The 18,736-nt window shown below is 46.0% G+C and overlaps 1 protein-coding gene across 4 annotated transcripts; it reads left to right on the plus strand.

Moving 5' to 3' along the window:
- The first annotated feature begins 2,831 nt into the window (after positions 1 to 2,831).
- Positions 2,832 to 18,577, plus strand: TMEM209 (transmembrane protein 209). Of its 4 annotated transcripts, none has more exons than XR_008469628.1 (15): positions 2,832 to 2,986; positions 4,729 to 4,868; positions 4,984 to 5,042; positions 5,806 to 5,937; positions 6,935 to 7,173; positions 7,525 to 7,729; positions 8,342 to 8,517; positions 9,219 to 9,290; positions 10,409 to 10,505; positions 11,446 to 11,571; positions 12,005 to 12,102; positions 13,964 to 14,078; positions 14,170 to 14,267; positions 14,341 to 15,901; positions 16,988 to 18,577. XR_008469628.1 is itself a non-coding variant. In XM_054222954.1 (15 exons), the coding sequence occupies exons 2-15, from the start codon at positions 4,732 to 4,734 to the stop codon at positions 17,040 to 17,042; spliced, it is 1,683 nt and encodes a 560-aa protein (XP_054078929.1). In that variant the 5' UTR covers positions 2,832 to 2,986; positions 4,729 to 4,731; the 3' UTR covers positions 17,043 to 18,577. The 4 variants fall into 4 exon arrangements, 3 of the variants coding, with proteins under 3 accessions (XP_054078929.1, XP_054078939.1, XP_054078951.1); XM_054222954.1 differs by having other exon boundaries at positions 15,828 to 15,901; XM_054222964.1 differs by having other exon boundaries at positions 6,938 to 7,173; positions 15,828 to 15,901.
- The last annotated feature ends 159 nt before the right edge of the window (positions 18,578 to 18,736 follow it).

Consider the following 18,736-nt stretch of genomic DNA (forward strand, 5'->3'; position numbering starts at 1 on the left):
CAGTGCCTCACGTGTCCCCTCGCTGCCCTCTCCGCATCCGTTCTGCATCGCCTCCTGGTCTCTCACAGGGTCCCAGGAATTTTCTAAACTGCTTTCTTGAACCCTACACATAACTCAGAAAACTCGTATTTACCTTTCGAGTTGCTCTTCCTTTCGTCAGAACATAATCTTTTATCTTGGGCTTTCTGGAGGATCTGTTCCAGGGAAATAACATCGTACACATGATGTTACTTAGAACAACGTATATAAACGTTAATTCCTTATCTAATGCTAATTCTCACAGCGTGCGTGAGCTCGTGGGAGAGGCTCTGGGAGACAAGGCTGAATGGCCCTCACACAGCTACAGCGCGGGGAGCGATGCCAGCCCCTGCCCCAGGAAAACGCAGCCAGGACGGGAGCCCTCGTGCCTTCGCCATTTCCACTGAGACCCTCAACAAGCCCAAATTCCTCAGAAATCCCATACACGTTTCACCTTGGGGTACAAATCCTTCTTTTCTCAACTTCTCCAGCTAGACCAGTAACACCGACGTGGCGAAGGGCTCCGTCTCCTGGATGATCAAAGTTAATTGGCTGTAACGCAATTCATTTTGGATTACTGGCAAGAGAACTATTATTTCTGTAAGTAATGGATTATTTACCCGTCCCTAATCTGCAGAGCACCTTGGTAATGCCCTGGATAAAGAATGAGTAGGGATTTCAGTACGTGGCTCACCATTTGTAGATGTGAGTGGCATCATTTTAGGAGCAGAACCTTCATTTTGATCTCTCTGGAAAGCCTGCAGCTATATGCCCGTGTAATAACGCTGGCTGCGGTGGCACTACTTATTTCCAACTCAAATTTCCTTAAATTAGGAAATCAAGACCTTCAAGTTTCCAGGATTTTCCGCAGATTTCATGTGTCTGAGTCGTGCAGCAGTTTATAGCGCACCAAGCACTCCATCGGATCATGCTGTGGCCTTGCATTTTTAGGACAGCAAGCTCACGTATGAATTGTAACTGGTAATAACGAGAAGGGGATGGGAAGGGTACTGGGAGAGATACAATCAGTTGCCTATACTTGGAGATTAAAGACCGGTTCTAACAGTGACATCATCCCATGAGGTAGTTATAAATAATAATAACTTCAGAGGTTGTGAAAGCCTTTTAAGCAGGAAGGCAACAATCTTCTGCTAAGGGCCAGCAGGTGTCAGCAGAAAACACATAATTAAATACCTTACTCCAGCACAGCAGACAAGACAATCAAAATGCCAGAGCAGGATTTTCCCTCTGATCCCCCTCAAAGCCTTCCTCATCCTCATCACATTCCCTCATCTGGTTTCTGACTTGCGCCAGAGAGCAAGGGCTTGTTCTGCCAGTAATACCACCAAAGGGAGGGAAAAAGGGTACCCCATGGAGCCTCGTCGCTGGATGTGGGGCGAGAATTTCTGCGTTCGGAGCAGCCCCTTGGCAACCCATTGTCCAGCTGGCCACCTCAGGAAGCCCCGGTATGTTGGAAAACAGTGCCCAAGGAGCCACAGGGACGACAGCATTGCAAAGTGGCCTCTTTTCTGCCCGTTAACGTCCCTCGGCTGCGATTCGGGGAAGATTGGAGCGCCCTCAAGTCTTGTTGGTCCATAGCGTTTGGGGGATGTTGGGAGGGATTCATCTCTTCTCGCTTGAGCTGTGTCAAAGCCGGGCATCGCACCAAAACCAAGCGTCTCTTCCTCTGTACCTGAGGACGGGAGATTCACCCCATCCTCAAATAGCTTTTTGAGACTGGAAGGCCAAATTAGGCTTTTAACAGCCCTTCAATATTATCTCCATTTCATGCTTTTCTTGCTTTCATCCTCTTGCTTAGGAAATGAATCAAAGTCAAGAGATGTTTCAAACCAACTGAAATCGCCCATGGGTGTAGATCTACTGAACCAACTTCCAGCCTGTTTAAATTTGTCTCCTCCCCTTTTTCTCCAACTGTATTTTCATTACCATACGTTTCCTATAACCAGCTTTTTATGGCAAGGTAATACATTCCACCAGCCTTTACAATGGGACAACTTGGAAATTATTGTATGTACCCAAATTGGAAGCAGAGTGAGAAAAATTAAGACATAGGCCAGATATCCTGGATAATCAGGGCCAGGGCTCCAGGAAAGCTGGGGAGGGACTCTGGATCAGGGAGGGGAGCCATGGGACAAGGGGGAGTGGTTCTAGATGGAAAGAGGGGAGATTTAGGTGAGATGTCAGGAAGAAATTCTTTGGTGTGAGGGGGGTGAGCCCCTGGCCCAGGTTGCCCAGAGAAGCTGTGGCTGCCCCATCCCTGGAGGGGTTCAAGGCCAGGTTGGACGGGGCTTGGAGCAACCTGGGCTGGTGGGAGGTGTCCCTGCCCAGGGCAGGGGGTGGCACTGCGTAGGCTTTAAGGTCCCTTCCAACCCGAACCAACTTACGATTCTGTGACTTACAACATTTCAGAACAGAAATATGAAGTTACACCTGTACAGCACTCAAAGAGACCCAAAATCTCTTAGTTGGCCTTGGCAAGGTGCGGTCTGATTACTACGTGTAATCAATTAATTTAACTATAACTGGGGGAAACACGGCAACGCGTGGCTCTGCACCACAGAGCACGGGACAGCAAGTTTGCCGGTCACTCTCCCCTCCGCCATCTTCACCCCCTCCGCTGCCATGACCAACATGGCGCCCAACATCGCCGCCGCGGCGCCCGCGTCACGCGCCCCTTCCCGCCAAAACACCCGCGGCGCGAGCGCCCCCGTCGTCCCCATAGCAACAGGCCCCGCCCCCGCGCGCGCGGCGCAGGCAGTGACGCAGCACGGCGGCGCTCGCGCAGGCGCAGACGTTGCGGCGGTTGCGGCGTGGGCGGTTCGTGAGGGGAGCGCTCTGCTGTGTATCCCCCCTCACACGCCCCCGGCTGGGAAAAGGGGGTGCCCCTGCCCTCCCTGAGGGGAATTGTGTGTCCCCTCCCGTCCCCTGACCCTCAGCCCGGCGGCAGGTACTGTGACTGTCTCCCCCCCAGCCCCGCCTGTCTCCTCCTCGGGCCTGCACGGGGGTTGGTGGGGCTCTGAGGGGAGGCTGAGAGCTGTGTGTGGCAGCGAGGCGTGTATGACAGGGCTGTGGGCGGGTGGATCTGTGGGGCCGCCTCCGTGTGACAGGGGACAGGATGGGGGGCACATGTCGGGCCTCTTCTGTGTGACAGGGGTGTGGGCAGTGCGAGCTGTGGGGTTGCCTGTGTGTTGAGGGAGGTCTGGGCGGGGGGAGCCGTGAGGCAGCTTCTCTGACGGTGGGATCTGAGGGGGGGGAGCTGTGGAGACCCCCCCGGGGTGACGTGGGGGTGCTGGTTGGGGGGAGATGTGGAGGCTGCCTGTCAGTGACAGTGGGGTGTGGGCAGGGGGAGCTCTGAGGGTCTCTGTGTCGCAGGGGAAGCTGTGGGGGTTCTTTGTGCATGACAGTGACATCTGGGTGGAGGCTGCCGTGGTGTCTTGGGCAGGGGGAGCTGGGTCTGTGTGTGGCAGAGGGGCATGCGTGGGGGAAGCTGGGGCATCTGGGGCAGGGGGAGGTGTGAGTATCTCCATGTGTGGCACTGGGGTTAGTGCCTTATGGGTTGTCAAAGTGATGCCGATGCCTTCCCTCGTTATTGTGCCTTAGTAGAAGAGGGCAAGGGCGTATGTGAGCATATATTACAGTCTGGAGGTGAAAACCCCACACCCATCCTTCTTAAGTGAGTAGAATAGGACCAGATCTCACATTTATTTCAGTGCCCTAACAGTACAGCTTCTGCTTCTGCAGGAGGACCTGGTTCAGGGAGAGAGGTTGGGAGTGTGAGGATGGGGGAGAGGATCTCTGATTAGGGCTGCTACACTTGTCAGCATGGGAAGGGAAGTCCTGGGGCTCAAACTGGATGAAAAACGAGTCAAAAAAACCCCAACCAGGCAACGCGTTCTTGTATAATTCTTCTAGTAATCCTGATGGTAACTATTTCACCATTGAATCATTGTACCAGTAAGAAGCGGATAATGGGATTTGGGTTTTGTATTTTTTAAATTTTTTTAGGTGGTAATGTATAGTTGAAGTACTTGTCCCAAAAAGCAAATTATTTATGTTCCCACCTAGTGAAGATTTATGTGACAAATTTTTAAGCGAATGGCAGGAAGGAACAGTAGCATATTTAGGTGACGGGACTAGCAAAAAAAGTCACCAGGGTTATTTCTTGTACATAAGGTGTTACTGTGCATAAAGGTAGCTACCGTTCAGGTGTACTGAACCCACAGGAGGTGGCTGTACAGACTGAAAATACTCTGCTACCAACTGAAAAGAGTGGGAATTTTCAGTAGGAAAACTGCAGAGCTGTGCAAGGCCTTTCCTTCCTCTGGCTTCCTTTGCCTGGAGAAGGCAGGAGCTTTGCCTCTTGCTTCCAAAGGAGGTTATTTTTCAAAAATGAGGTTGGAATTGGTTTGTGTCCTCTTGTCTGCACCTCACTGGAGAAGATGGGTGCTGTTCCTCAGTAATGAGGTGACAGTGCTGACAGTAGAATTCATCAAAGAAATATTACCTATTTTTACAGGTAAAAAGAATCTGCTTTTTTTTTTTTAATATCTAAACATGACTCAGTGGCAAAAGGTAAAGCACGTTTATATCATTTTGGATTATGATGTTTTCTTTCATCTCATGCTCACTGAGAATCTTACTGTATAAAAGATGATAGATTTTGTCTTCTCTCTGTATCTTTTATTACAGATAATGACACCAGAACAGAGTCCAGCGACTTCCCTCATCGACAGGACCATCAAGATGAAGAAGGAGACTGAAGCCCGGAAAGTGGTCTGGGCCTGGGGACTCCTTAATGTGTCTGTTGCAGGCATGATATATACTGAAATGTACGTTAATTGTTACAACCAATCCAAATACGCAAAGCATCTTACTTTGCATGTTCCTAGATGTTTCCCAGGACTGAATAGTTGCAAAATGATAACTTCTTGTTTTTCTTTTCAGGACTGGAAAACTCATAAGCTCATATTACAACATCACGTACTGGCCACTCTGGTATATTGGTGAGTTGCTGCAGCATTTCAATTCATTTTCAGCGTTCTTTTCTTTTTCATTTGTCAGTTTTATTGCTGGGGAGGTCATTTTTAAGAAAGCCTTTTTTTTCTTCTTGTTTTTTTTTTTCTTTTTAATTTAAACCATAACTTTGTTTTTCTGTCTGTTACCTGCCTTGAAACTGTTGGAATTTCATCCTTTTTAGTGACGGATAAGGAGTGTTAGCAGCTTTCTTAGATGTATCGTGAAAGGACATGAAGAATTTGTTTGTCGCATTGAATCTGTTTAATGTGTGGAGAACACTGCAGATTTTACTACTGTGTTGTATTGTGTGGGTGGCATTTAATGGTAATTAAAGTTTGTTTTGGATAAATAGACTCTAAGCTAGCTGTATCAATTACCGTTAGAGGATGAAACCAGTGGGGGAGAAAAATCATGAGGTGAGTGACAGGTGATTTGACAGAAGACGATTTTTGAGAAATACTGTGAAACTTCATTGCAGTAGTTTATGTCCTTTTTGGAAAATAACTGTCCATTAAAAAAAAACCAATTTTAATTATATAGATTAGTCTCAATATAGCAAGGAAAATTATCTCCAATGGTTCTTGCCATTGGTGAAGGTAAAGAATCTTAGATACTTCCCCAAACTGGTACTTATCAATAGCACTAATAATGGCCTATTTTTGATGGGCATATGCCTGTTTTTGCAAATAATATACTTTTATTATTCCCCATGCTCAGTCTACGGTAAAAACTTCTGTTTGTTTCTTCTAGAACTTGCCCTCGCATCTCTGTTTAGCCTGAATGCCTTGTTTGATTTCTGGATGTACTTCAAATACACAGTGGCACCGACGAGCTTGGTCATGAGTCCTGGCCAGCAGACCCTCCTGGGGTTGCAGAATGCAGGTGGGTGTAATAAATATCTCTGGCAATCTTTTTTTTTTTTTTTTTTTTTTTTCTTTTGAGATGGTATCTTTCTCAATGGCAGGATTCTTTAGTGAAGTGAGTTCTGAATTACCTCATCTGACATGAGTGGTAGACTAAATCACCTGCAGCATATTAAAATTCACAACATCAAGTGGTAATTTGGTGAGTGTGGGGAGAACTGGAGGGGAAGTAAACACACACGGTGAAAAAGGACAGGATGATAGCAGCTGCTGAAGGACGGTGAGGGACTCGAACATAGTGAGGCTGAACAAGGAATTTGTAACCTGTATATGGGACTAGGAGCAAGGCAGAGAGTGCACGTTTATGTTTGATTTTGATATCCTACTGATATCACACTGGGTATCAAAAACCAGATTAGAGGGACAGACAGACCTTCATGTGAAGTTTGAAAGAGAGCAGAGAGCAGTCACTCAGAAAGCTCTTGAATATCAAAGGAAAGCTTTAACATGCAGCAGAACCTGACAAGGTAAATAAACCGAAAGCAAAATGCTAGCACATAGTGTTACACACTGCTGGTCGGCCCATAGGAAATAGGAATCAGACAGGAATAATGCTGTGTCACCAAAGTTCAAGGATCTCGTATGTTTATTTGCACAGATAAATTAAGGCATTCTGTGTGCTAAAGATGCATGAAGTAGGTGGGTAGAGCAGCTGATGCAGTAGCTTAGAGAAGCCCCCTGGCTTATGTGAGGTGCCTGGTAACATTTAACCAACATCTGAAGCTGTAGGGTTTGTACTGAGTTGTGGTCATGTGTCTCAGTCTTGTCTTTTTTCTCTATCAGTGGATGAACTGCTGAGTTCTGTAGGGGCCAGATTTTTCTAGCGTCCTTTCTATCATCTTTATAAAATTGCTTTAAGATAGCGTTGTGTGTGCATTTTGTTGTGAGTTTAAAGAGGGGAGGAGAGTTCGGGGCTGCTGCATCCACATTGCTAATTCTGTTTTTCCTTATTGCAGCAGTACAAACAACTCCACCGCGTGAGCTGTCAGCAAAGAAAGTCCCATCTTCGACGCCTTCTCCTCCGATCCAGGGTCAAAGTGTGCTGAGTTACAGCCCATCCCGCTCCCCCAGTGCCAGTCCAAAGTTTACTACCAGTTGTATTGCAGGATACAGCCCTCAGCTACAGGCTTTGCCAAGCAACAGTGCTTCTTACGGCAGCGCTGTAACCTATTCACCAAGCAGCAGCTACAATAAGGTAATGACCAAGACAGCACCCAGGGGTACAGTTTGGTTCTTGTGTTGTGCCGTATGCCATCGGAGGTGAGCGGCAGCCAGTGGAGAGTCGTGTATGTGTGTGTTTGCTCCTTTTGCAAAGTAGATGGAAATTCATCATATTGGGATTTGTCCTTTTTCCCTAGTGTCACTTCATTTGTTTTAGAGTGGCTAGTTTGTTTCAGAACAAAGCAAAAATAAGAAACCAAAATGTAAATATAAGGAGAAAAATAAAACCAACCCAAACCCCAAGTCTTTTATATTCATGTTGTTTACAAACCAAGGTGGAATTCTATCTTCTTCATATGACACCATTTGTTTTTATTCACCCAAGGTCTCCAGCTTCAGCCCCTCTCCCAGTGGATCACCATACCCCACGAGTATTGGACCAGTGGAAAGCGGGGGGCTACGGTCTCGTTACCGCTCTTCACCCATTCCCTATAATTCTCCTACTGGCAAAGAAGACTATATGACAGACCTCAAGTCACTGGACACCTTCCTTCGAAACGAAGAAGAGAAACAGTACAGAGTTCAGCTAGGTAAATAAACTGATTTAATTGGAAAAGCTTGGCAAGGAGAAGGTGTTTGGTTTTATTTGAGATTGACTTTTGCGTGTTAGAAAAGTTTTAAAGGATTCCAGCATACTTGTACTGGTAAATAGAACCTAACTTGTGTATGGTAATTACCTGTGACCTTGGTAAAGGCAGCTGCTGACCAGTTTAGTCTTCTACTGCGTAATTAGGACGTGAGGTAGAACGCCATTGTTTCCACATGTCTCCATGGCTTAGGAACTTCAGAAAGTTTTCCTCCGAAGTTTTCCTTTGGATAGGATGTATGTGCTGATAGATTATCTCTGTAGCATGGTTGGCTGACCATGATAAGATGACAGGCTTTATCACCTTTATTGTGGAGGAGGCATTTCAGATAAAGGGTGTGAATTACCTGCAGGCAGTTTTTGTCCTGTGTAGGGACAATCGAGATAAGGGTGAAATCAGCGTTTATGCAGACTGACTTCAGTGTATGTATTCATGGCAGTTTGTGTTTGTGTTTCTTGTCAAAGCCTTAATATACTGACATGTTGCCTGTACTGTTGCTTCCAGAATTACTTGGCGCTAATTGTACATGACTGTTCAATGAATGAATCGTTTCAGGAAGTTCAGATTCCAGCTCTCCTTCTAGCAGCCCAACTTTTTGGAACTACAGCCGTTCCATGGCAGACAACGCACAGATGCTGAGAAAGTTCCAGTATCAGCCAGCTTGCAGGTCCCAGGCTCCATCAGCACACAAGGATGACGCTGATCTGAGCTCAAAACAAGCTGCAGAAGAGGTAAATTCGGCAGCAAGATGGTCAAGAGGGAGAAACAGGCCTCTAAAATATACAGCTTTGTGCAAAGGTTTGGATTTGAGCTGTATTAAAAAAAGGTTGGAGAGAGAAATCCTCTAGCATTTAACCATCTTCATGCAGCTTCACTGTAAATGGATTTTTCAAATTCTGAATTTTCGTTGGGAGATGATTCCTCCCTTAGAGAGCAAGGCGTACTGTGGATAGCATATATTTGTGACATAACAATCGAGTTGAAATGGATCTGTGTTTAAACCCAGTGGAACAGCTGAAGGGTATAAAGCATAAAGCCTTTACTCTTGCGTCTGAAAGAAGTCTGATGTGAAGGAATACAATTCCTGTGCCTTCAATTAAATTTGATCAATTTTCTTTATTTCCTACATTAACCTAATGAAGCTTCCCATTCAAATACCTCTTAAATCAATCCTACAATTCTGACCAATTTTATCCTAATAGAGCAGAGAGCTTAAAACTGAATTTGGGCTCACACAAAATGATTGTACCATGAACAGAGAGTGGGAGTGTTGTATGTGAAGCTGCTATAGAAGTCACATGATACAGCCAGCAGATGTCTAAGAATTTTGGGAAAAATGCCGTTTGAATTACGTGCTGTAGTTAGTATCAGAAATTGTTATAGATCCTAGAAACTCCTGGTATTTCTCTGTACTTAATAAACCTTTCCATAGGTTTGGGCACGGGTGACAATGAACCGACAGCTCCTTGATCACATGGATTCCTGGACCGCTAAATTCAGAAACGTAAGTCCCGTCTCTAAGGACTGCCTGGTTTTTAGGAACAAGCAGAGCAGAGTGGAAAATCACCTCCGTGTCCCCGGATGCCGAAGGAGGTGGGAAGAATTGCAGTGTCTGTTTGAGGATTGGGGTGGGCTGGCACAAGGAGGTAAAAACACAGCATGCTTTAAGAGGGGACTACTGAGATGCGTTTTCGACCTGACCTCGGTGTTTTGTGTTCTGAAAACGTCACAGTGGTAAAGTTCATCCACCTTTGAATGACAAACCGAAGCGTCTCAGATATGACAAGACTTGGTTTTCCTTGCTGTAACTCAGATTGCTAAATTGATGTTTCTGCAGTATTTCTAACTCATCCTCCTGCCCTTGAAGCATGGAAAATTCCAACCCAAAGGCTGACTTTGAATTTCTGACAGTCCTGAGCAGCGTAATAAAAAGCAAAAAGAAAAACCTTCATCTTATCAATAGAAATTGCTATAGCAGAGGAGACTTAATTGCACACAGTGGCAAAATAATTAGTAAATCTCGCTTTGAATTGCCCCTTGATAGCAACTATCAAGTATGTAGTTTTGCCTGTGTGTTTTGTGGGTGTTTTCTTTTTTTTTTAAAGTAATAAGATTGGTGAAAAGCAAAGATTAGCATGAGATTCACACCAGATTCCTGAGCATCTGTTCCTAAACCTCGGGCCAGCTTGCTTCAGTTCCCAAATCCTGTCACGTACCAATCCCACACGTAGTGTTTATCAGCTCCTTGATTTCCTGAAACAAATGTGAGAGGGAGTGGATCCATCAAAGTATAAATTATCTTTATGGAGGGAGGGCTGTGCTTCCTAATAGCCCTTTCCTCATTGTTCAGAAAAGCTTTATCGGATACTTTGTAGAGATCTGTTTGCCTGACTCCTTTACATTGAATTTTCTGGCTTTTTAGAAGGTATTAGAGAGTCATTTAAACTCTGCCTAACTTGATATTTAATTACTCTCCTCCTTGGTTGGCTTCAGTGTTTCAGTTGTTAATGTACTTTGTGATTGTAACAGTGATAATTAGCAGGATGCAACCTAAAGGTTGGGGTTTTTTTAACATTTTTGTTGCTTCTGACCTCTTGAATTTTCACATTTTTTTTTTCCTAGTGGATTAATGAGACTATTCTAGTGCCACTTGTCCAAGAGATCGAGTCTGTGAGCACTCAGCTGAGAAGAATGGGGTGTCCCGAATTGCAGATCGGAGGTAGGGGTGAGGCTTTGGGATTCCTGGTGGTGGTTAATGGAGGGCCGGATGCTTCATAGGTGGGGCGTTGGATAGGGCTTACATAAATCAGGTCTGTTAAATATTAGTGTTGTATTTCTGCTCTGTATTGGTGTGGTCTTTGTTCCACATCATGCATTTCATTAAGCTGAAACAGTTCTTCATAAGACTCCTGGAAATATTGATGAAGTCACACTGATGCTCGTCTCATATAAAATTCATAAACCTCTTTTTTTTTTTTTCTTTTCTTCCCTAAACTTACAGCTGAGGAATTACAGGCTCAAATTATCATTGATTATTGCGTATTAAACTGTGAGAAAACATTTCAAGGATAGATGTGCTATGAACTCCCAGTGTCTCCCTATAACCTCTCAGTGTCTCCAGTCCTATGTGCTTTCCCAAACTCTTCCTTAAAATCAGCTGCTTTTTGAAAGAACTATTTTTTTAAAATTCTGATGAGTGTTCTGTTTTCATGTCATGACACATCTGAAGGAACTGCTTCTCTTGTTGCTTCAGATCTATATCCCCCTAACCAAGAATTGGATTTGGTGTGCTGCATTTAAATTAAATTCACCTTTTATGGGCTGTTTGTTGTAGTGTCTCCTCAAGAGCTGCATCATTTGTGATGCCTGCGGAAAAACCGGTCAGTGCTGACCTCGTCCCCACCTCGTTACTCTCCCTTTGTTCATCGAAGTAGATGTTGGTTCCTTGTAGCTTTTATATTCCATGATGTAAAGCAGATGCCTGCTACACCATTTGAATTGAAATGAGTGTTTGGCGTGGTGTTACATGTTAAATGTTTTGAGGACATTAAATGGTGCACCAAAAAGGAGAGCTCTTTGTAGCGACGCCAGGTAAGGGAGGCTGTTTGGAGTCCTGTGGTGGTCATAGCTGACCTGCGCTGGCTCTTCTTGTGTTGCAGAAGCCAGCATCAGCAGTTTGAAGCAGGCAGCGCTCGTTAAAGCTCCGCTCATTCCAACTCTGAACACTATAGTGCAGTATTTGGATCTTACACCAAACCAGGAGTATTTGGTCGAACGGATCAAAGGTACGTGGTGTCACCATGCTGACTTTAAAACCCCTCCGTTACTGCAGTCAAGTGTTGGTGGTGTCAGACGTTCCTTCAGTAGAGATGTTTGAGGAGTGACAGCAGGGATAAGAGCTACTTTTAAGCAGGAGAGATGTTTCTTCGCAACTTCCCCTTTTAATAGTGATGTAATGAGGCAGGACTTGGATGTAATTTTGGGAATGTTTTTAAAAGCCTTATTTCTCATTTTCCTCCTGTGTGCTCAGGGTGCAAAGTGCTGGATTTAATCTCTTCATTAACTAAAAATAAAAATTATCCTGTAAGTTTCCCTCCCCATATTAACTTTCCCTATTTTGTACACTGGAAACATGTATGAAGCCCCTGAAACTAGCATAAAATACCGCTTTTGTACGCTTTCAGCCCCCAGTACCTGAATAAATCGTGTTGCTTTCAGAGCTTTCTCAGGGAGGATGCATGAGTTCATTCCGATGGAACAGAGGAGGGGATTTCAAAGGCCGCAAGTGGGACACCGATTTGCCCACTGACTCCTCTGTAAGTTTTTGAAGACATCTTGATACGATGGCTTAAAGTGGGTTGCCTTTCCGCATAGGTTTTGGAGGGAGTAGCCCATAAGTCTTTTGGGGAACATGGTAAAATCCTGTTTGCATCACTTACACCGATAATCCTGTTGTAGTTAGTGAGATTCCTTAGGGAATAATGCAAATGGGATTGGACATCGCGTAGATCACAAAAATGCAATTTGTATCTTAGTCTTAGGCCGGGCTTTTACTTAGACTCCTCTGAAATGTCTGTCAGTCTCATTTTCCTTTGCTATAATGGACAGAAGGAAAAAATGCAGATTAAACTGCTGTTTAATTTGGTAATATTTCATGAGAAATCTGAAGATATTGCCTGTCCTACTTCAGAGAAGATTTGTAGCGATGCTTAGCCCTTTAATCTGAAAGGTCAGGAGGAACAGCACCTCAGTGTAAAACAGTGACCTGAAAATTCAACTGAGGTAATTAAAATAGTTAAAAGGAAGACCACAGAACAATTCAGGGAGTCGAAAACGGGCTTTACAGTGTGCGTCTTCTGTTGAACTCTGAACTGTAAGTAGTTCAGAGTTCTCAACTGGAAGTAGAGTTTGGGTGGTTTTTCCTTTTTTTTCCCCACCGTAATTAGATTTTCAGTTACTCAGGAGAATAAAAACCGGATCGGAATGTCAGAGCTTCACAACTTTGCTGACAAAGATATAATGAGATTTCAGTTGTACAAAATCAGTCTTGAAATCGAATTTGATTTCCTGTTTGTGAAGATGATTAAATATTTGGTGGTGACTGGCCACAGAGCAACTCTTTGTGTCTTGACGGGCAGCAGGGTGAACAGCTCAACAGCGTTTAAAGATCATGAGACAGAGTAGCGCACCCTGGAATTCAGTCTTTTCTCAAAACCTGCTGCGAGAGGTGGTGTTGGGCAGTATATTAAACTTTTAAGAATTCTGGGAAAGAAATTCTGATATAAGAGATTAAAATAAACATTTGTCATGAAGGTTTGACATTAACTTACTCAAGACAATTACTATTAAAAGAACCTAAACCACAATTTTGCATTTTTGTTAATCAGATCGCAGGTAATACAAAGCTGTTGTTTCCAAGGTGCATCTCCAGACTTCTTGAGATTTTTGGCTTTTGTTTTGTCTGTGAAACAGATCGTGCTATATATAATGAACACGGAAAGTACCAGACTACAGCTAATTTGGTGACATTGCCCACATAAAACGTTGAGAACTCTCCAGGAAGGCTTAAAACACACACAGCAGATTGTGGTGTGGTTTTCTGGATGCGTGTCCTAGGACTTTATTTCAAAATTTTGGCATTCTTAATAAGAGTTGTGGCCAGCTCATGTTTTTCCAGTGCTTTGTATTTTGCCTTTTGTGAGGAGAAAGGATAAATTTGCTGAATAGGTGTAGTGTCGGTGAAGCTGTAATTTGATTTCATCTGCCCTTTTTGGCCAAATCCTCGCAGCTCATACAAAACCCATCACTAAAAGAGATCGCTTGGAGTTCATGGCCTGAATATGCTAAATAAGATCTGCGACTTTGCCAAATTCTGCGAGATGCCGGGGTAAAGTTGCTTGTGCGTGAACTGAGCTCCTGACGTGCGGCACTGGTTTATCGCCTTGTGACTTATGCTGTTTCACTTACTGGAAAAAATAAACTTGCCAGTGGCGTGCCTGGACCGCTGAAATCTCTGCTCTAAGCATTGAGCTGCCTTGGGGTCCTTAATGTAGAGAAGTTAAGTCAACGTTGCAACCACAGACTACCAAATACTGGAACTAATGCCTGAGATCATGGCAAAAAAAAGCTGCTGTATTTTTAAGGACACTAAAGTGAGATTTGTTTTTCTTTGCCCAGATCATTATGCATGTGTTCTGCACTTACCTCGACTCCAGGCTGCCACCTCACCCCAAGTATCCCGATGGCAAAACCTTCACTTCCCAACACTTCATTCAGACACCAGATAAACCAGGTACTGGCGCTTGCATTTAGCTCCTCTTTGCCTCTTGGGTCACGTCGGCACCCTTCAAATCCTCGTCGTCTTTTAAACTTTTCATTCGCAGACACTTCAAATGAAAACGTGTTTTGCATCTACCAGAGCAGCATCAATCCGCCCCACTACGAGCTGATCTACCAGCGCCACGTCTACAACCTGCCCAAGGTACGATGGTGGTGGTGGTTCTCCTGCTGCCAGAAAATCATTGACAAGTCTTATTTTGGGTGTTTTTTTTCAGGAACTGGCTGCTTTTATTGACTCTTTACATGCAGGCTGGCCCAGTGCAGGAAGAAAACATTACCTTGGTCTTCGACCATGACGTGCTACTTAATCTGCTACCAAATGATAGCTTTAGTATCTATTTAAGTTACACAAATACCTAAGTAATAGCTTCCTCTTGTTTATTTTCTGATAAGTTCTTTTAAAATATCAAGTCATGTAATCCCTGATGTACGTTGATGCCCCTTAAGGCCAGCGAGCCCAGTGCTTTCTGAGGGGAAGCTTCCAGTCTCAAAACAGTGAAATCCTCCTGTGAGTTTTCATTTTGTATTGATCCCTGGTTGTTGCTGGATCTCTGCTTTCCGAAAAGCTCTGGCATTTAAAGTATTTGGAGATGATAATCCAACCAAAACCCACATCTGGTCTTTTCTGGTGTTTACCAGATAAATCCTTATCAATGATTTAGACAGTGGGATCAAGTGCACCCTCAGCAGCTTTCCGATGGCACCAAGCTGAGTGGTGTGGTTGACAGGCCAGAGGGATGGGATGTCATCCAGAGGGACCTGGACAAGCTGGAGAGTTGGGCCTGAGCAAACCTTATGAAGTTCAACAAGGCCAAGTGCAAGGTCCTACTTGGGGATGACGTGATGGGGAGTAGCCCTGCGGAAAAGGACTTGGGGGTACTGGTGGATGAAAAGCTGGACACGAGCCAACAATGTGCGCTTGCAGCCCAGAAGGCCAGTCGCATCCTGGGCTGCATCAAAAGAGCCGTGGCCAGCAGATCCAGAGAGGGGATTCTCCCCCTCTACTCTGCTCTCGTGAGACCCCACCTGGAGTACTGTGTCCAGCTCTGGAACCCTCAGCACAAGAAGGACATGGACCTGTTGGAGCCGGTCCAGAGGAGGCCACGAAGATGGTCAAAGGGCTGGAGCCCCTCTGCCGTGAGGACAGGCTGAGAGAGCTGGGGGGGTTCAGCCTGGAGAAGAGAAGGCTCCGGGGAGACCTTAGAGCGGCCTTCCAGTACCTGAAGGGGGTCTACAGGAAAGCTGGGGAGGGGCTGTTTGCGAGGGCATGTAGCGATAGGACGAGGGGCAACGGCTTTAAACTAGAGCAGGGCAGGGTTAGATTAGACATTAGGAAGAAGTTCTTTCCAATGAGGGTGGTGAGACACTGGCCCAGGTTGCCCAGAGAGGTGGGGGAGGCCCCATCCCTGGAGACATTCAAGGCCAGGCCGGATGAGGCTCTGAGCAACCTGATCGAGTTGAAGATGTCCCTGCTCGCTGCAGGGGGGTTGGACGAGATGGCCTTTAGAGGTCCCTTCCAACCCAACACAGTCTATGATTCTACCTAATTGAAGAAAGTAAAAAACTAAGGCAAAAAGCCTGACAGCCCTCCCCGGAATGCCATTTCGTGATGTCTTTATGGTCACTTTTCTACCTGAAATATTGCTGTGATGTCTCGTCAGTGACTTGGTTTCTAAGTTCTTGTCTTTTCCTGTGGATTCAGGGCAGAAACAACATGTTCCACACGCTGCTTATGTTTCTGTACATCATAAAGACAAAAGAATCCGGGATGTTGGGGTAAGTACCTGATGCTACGCATCATTGTTCCCCGTAAGGATGTGAATGGAGCGTCCTGTTTTGAAGTGCCTTGTCTGAAGGTGCTTCAAACTGAAATGGCTACAGCGGGATGATATTAAGGTCCTGCACGTGGGTGGGGGCAATGCCAAGCACAAATCCAGGCTGGGCAGGGAATGGCTGGAGAGCAGCCCTGAGGAGAAGGACTTGGGGGTGTTGGTGGACGAGAAGCTCAACACGAGCCGGCAACGTGCGCTGGCAGCCCAGAAACCCCCCTCAGCCTGGGCTGCATCCCCAGCAGCGTGGGCAGCAGGGCGAGGGGGGGATTCTGCCCCTCTGCTCCGCTCGGGGAGACCCCCCTGCAGTGCTGCCTCCAGCGCTGGGGCCTCAGCACAGGAGAGACACGGAGCTGTTGGAGCGGGGCCAGAGGAGGCCCCGGAGATGCTGGGAGGGCTGGAGCCCCTCTGCTGTGGGGACAGGCTGAGAGAGCTGGGGGGGTTCAGCCTGGAGAAGAGAAGGCGCCGGGGAGACCTTCCAGCCCCTTCCAGTCCCTAAAGGGGCTCCAGGAAAGCTGGGGAGGGACTCTGGAGCAGGGAGGGGAGCCACGGGACGAGGGGGAAGGGTTTTCCACTGGAAGAGGGGAGATTGAGGTGAGATATTGGGAAGAAATTCTTTGGTGTGAGGGGGGTGAGCCCCTGGCCCAGGTTGCCCAGAGAAGCTGTGGCTGCCCCATCCCTGGAGGGGTTCAAGGCCAGGTTGGACGGGGCTTGGAGCAACCTGGGCTGGTGGGAGGTGTCCCTGCCCAGGGCAGGGGGGTTGGAACGAGATGATCTTTAAGGTCCCTTCCAACCCGAACCATTCTGTGATTAATGGTGTTAAAATCATCTTCTCGTTTGAAACAATAGCAGCTTTTTTATAAAATTGGGTAAATCTTAGGTGTGTGAGCAGTAAAAGCCATGTCCGGATTCCCCAGGACGCCCACCTGCGCGTTAAAACACTGAAGCATGAAATTGATAATTTTTTGTTTAATATTTTAAACAGGCATTTTAATTTCTTTATGATTTATTACAATAACTTTTGGTTTTGCAGGCGTGTAAATCTCGGTTTATCAGGAGTCAACGTTCTGTGGATTTTTGGAGACTGACCTCTCTGGCGGAAGCCGGTTCAGAGGAACGACGCTCGTCTGGCGAGACGAACCGAGCGCCATCCTTCCGTGGTTGACTCAAACACGCACTTACTACGAAAGGCGATAATTCAGGCTCTGCTTTGTGGGCCAAGGGGAAGCGTTTCTAATTTCCTCTGCGGGTTTGGAGACATTATTTAAAACATTTCACCCTCAAAATGCTACTACGAGTGAAATCCAGGCAGGGTTTCTCTTTCCGGCTCCTCACCTCAACGGATCCTCTTTAAAAAGCCTTTTGCCGGTTGTGTCCCATGTCCGTCGGTGCCGTCGCCCCTCAGCTGAGCTTAACTGGCCCCAGGACTCAACTGCGACCCCTCTGCGGGCTGGAGCACCCCCCCCTCGAGGGGGTGCAGAGCCATGAGACGTCGCCGGGAAAGATCCAGTGATTCGGCCAACTTCAGGATCCAAGAAATTCCAGAGAGGCACAAGGAAAGCCAAGTTTAGACACGTTTTGGTTCATTTTATTACATACGATAAGAAAAACATTTTATTTTTTTTTATCCCCGTCGGTGGAATAGGGTTCACTGACCCCACGAGGTGTGTTGGGGGTCTGCGCTGCCGGTGGGAGGGAAAGAGAAAACCATGTTTAATTTGCGGATTTCAGTAAATGAGAGACTTTTTTATCGGTTTTTTTTGAACAAAATAAGCATGCCGTCCAACCTGGGCGGCCTTGCGCGCTCTGAAATAGTGCGTGTCCTCAGTACGACCCCAGCGTTACCCTGCCTTTGCCTTTTCATTTATTTTTACAGCTCCCACCAGCTTTTTTTTTGGCTGGTAACCTCTTATTTTGGGAGCCTTACGGACCGGCACGTGGCTTCAGCTCCTCGGCGGGAGACGAGGCTCTACAAACCCGCAGAGTTTTTAAGTCCTTGCTTTTGGGGATGAACCTTTGAGGGGGGGGAGAAAAAAAAAAAACAAACCCCAAGACTTGGAGTTGTTTCAAAGAAGGGGTCGTTCATTATTTGCCAAAAAAACTTTTTATATAGAGGGTGGGGGGGGAAAGAATCTGTTGTAAATTCTGACAAATGAGCTTTTTAGGAGTGTGTAAGGTTAGTTTTAGTAGTTATTTTTTTTAAATGGGGGTAAAAAATCATAAGCCCTTAGATGCTGAAGATCTTAGCGATGCTGAAGACGAGGTGTTGCCTTGTTCCCCTCATTGTGAACTGCCAAAAAAACGCTTTTCCGTATAAAACATGAAATTCCACTGGCTTGTTACCGGGGGCGAGAACACCACATGTTTTCTTAACGATAATATATTTTTGTACTGTATTTTTTACTGCTGGCCTTGGGCGCACACCAATGGGAGGGAGAAGAGGAATTTGTTCTGTTCCGGGGCCGGGTGCGCTCGTTTTTTATCTCTTCGGGAGGGAATCTGCTATTTTTTTGGTGTGAACCGACTGTTCCTGGCGACTCTGGGAGGCGCAGGGTTTTTCTGAGGGACTGATAACGAACTGGCACATTTGGTTCCCGTATTAAACGGAATTTGTTTTGGCAAACGCTTGTTTGGGTTTTTCCTGCAGTTCAGCATCGCTAAATCCAGCGCTGTGCCAAGGAGGGGATGTTCAGGACCCGGGTTCACCCCAAATCTCGCGCCGTGGGGCAGAGCGGGGCTGTCCCAGTAGCCTTTTGCCCCACAAGCTCCATTACTCTGGGGT

Source organism: Rissa tridactyla, chromosome 1 (assembly GCF_028500815.1).
Source record: "Rissa tridactyla isolate bRisTri1 chromosome 1, bRisTri1.patW.cur.20221130, whole genome shotgun sequence".
NCBI classification, from domain to species: domain Eukaryota; kingdom Metazoa; phylum Chordata; class Aves; order Charadriiformes; family Laridae; genus Rissa; species Rissa tridactyla.

What these genes read in the sequence shown, in the direction of transcription:
- TMEM209 (XM_054222976.1), top strand. Translation starts at nt 3,960, where the DNA reads ATGGTAACTATTTCACCATTGAATCATTGTACCAGTAAGAAGCGGATA. An exon ending in ACAGTACAGAGTTCAGCTAG is followed by an intron (nt 7,730 to 8,341) that starts GTAAATAAACTG and finishes GAATCGTTTCAG; the next exon opens with GAAGTTCAGATTCCAGCTCT. An exon ending in GGACCGCTAAATTCAGAAAC is followed by an intron (nt 9,291 to 10,408) that starts GTAAGTCCCGTC and finishes TTTTTTTCCTAG; the next exon opens with TGGATTAATGAGACTATTCT.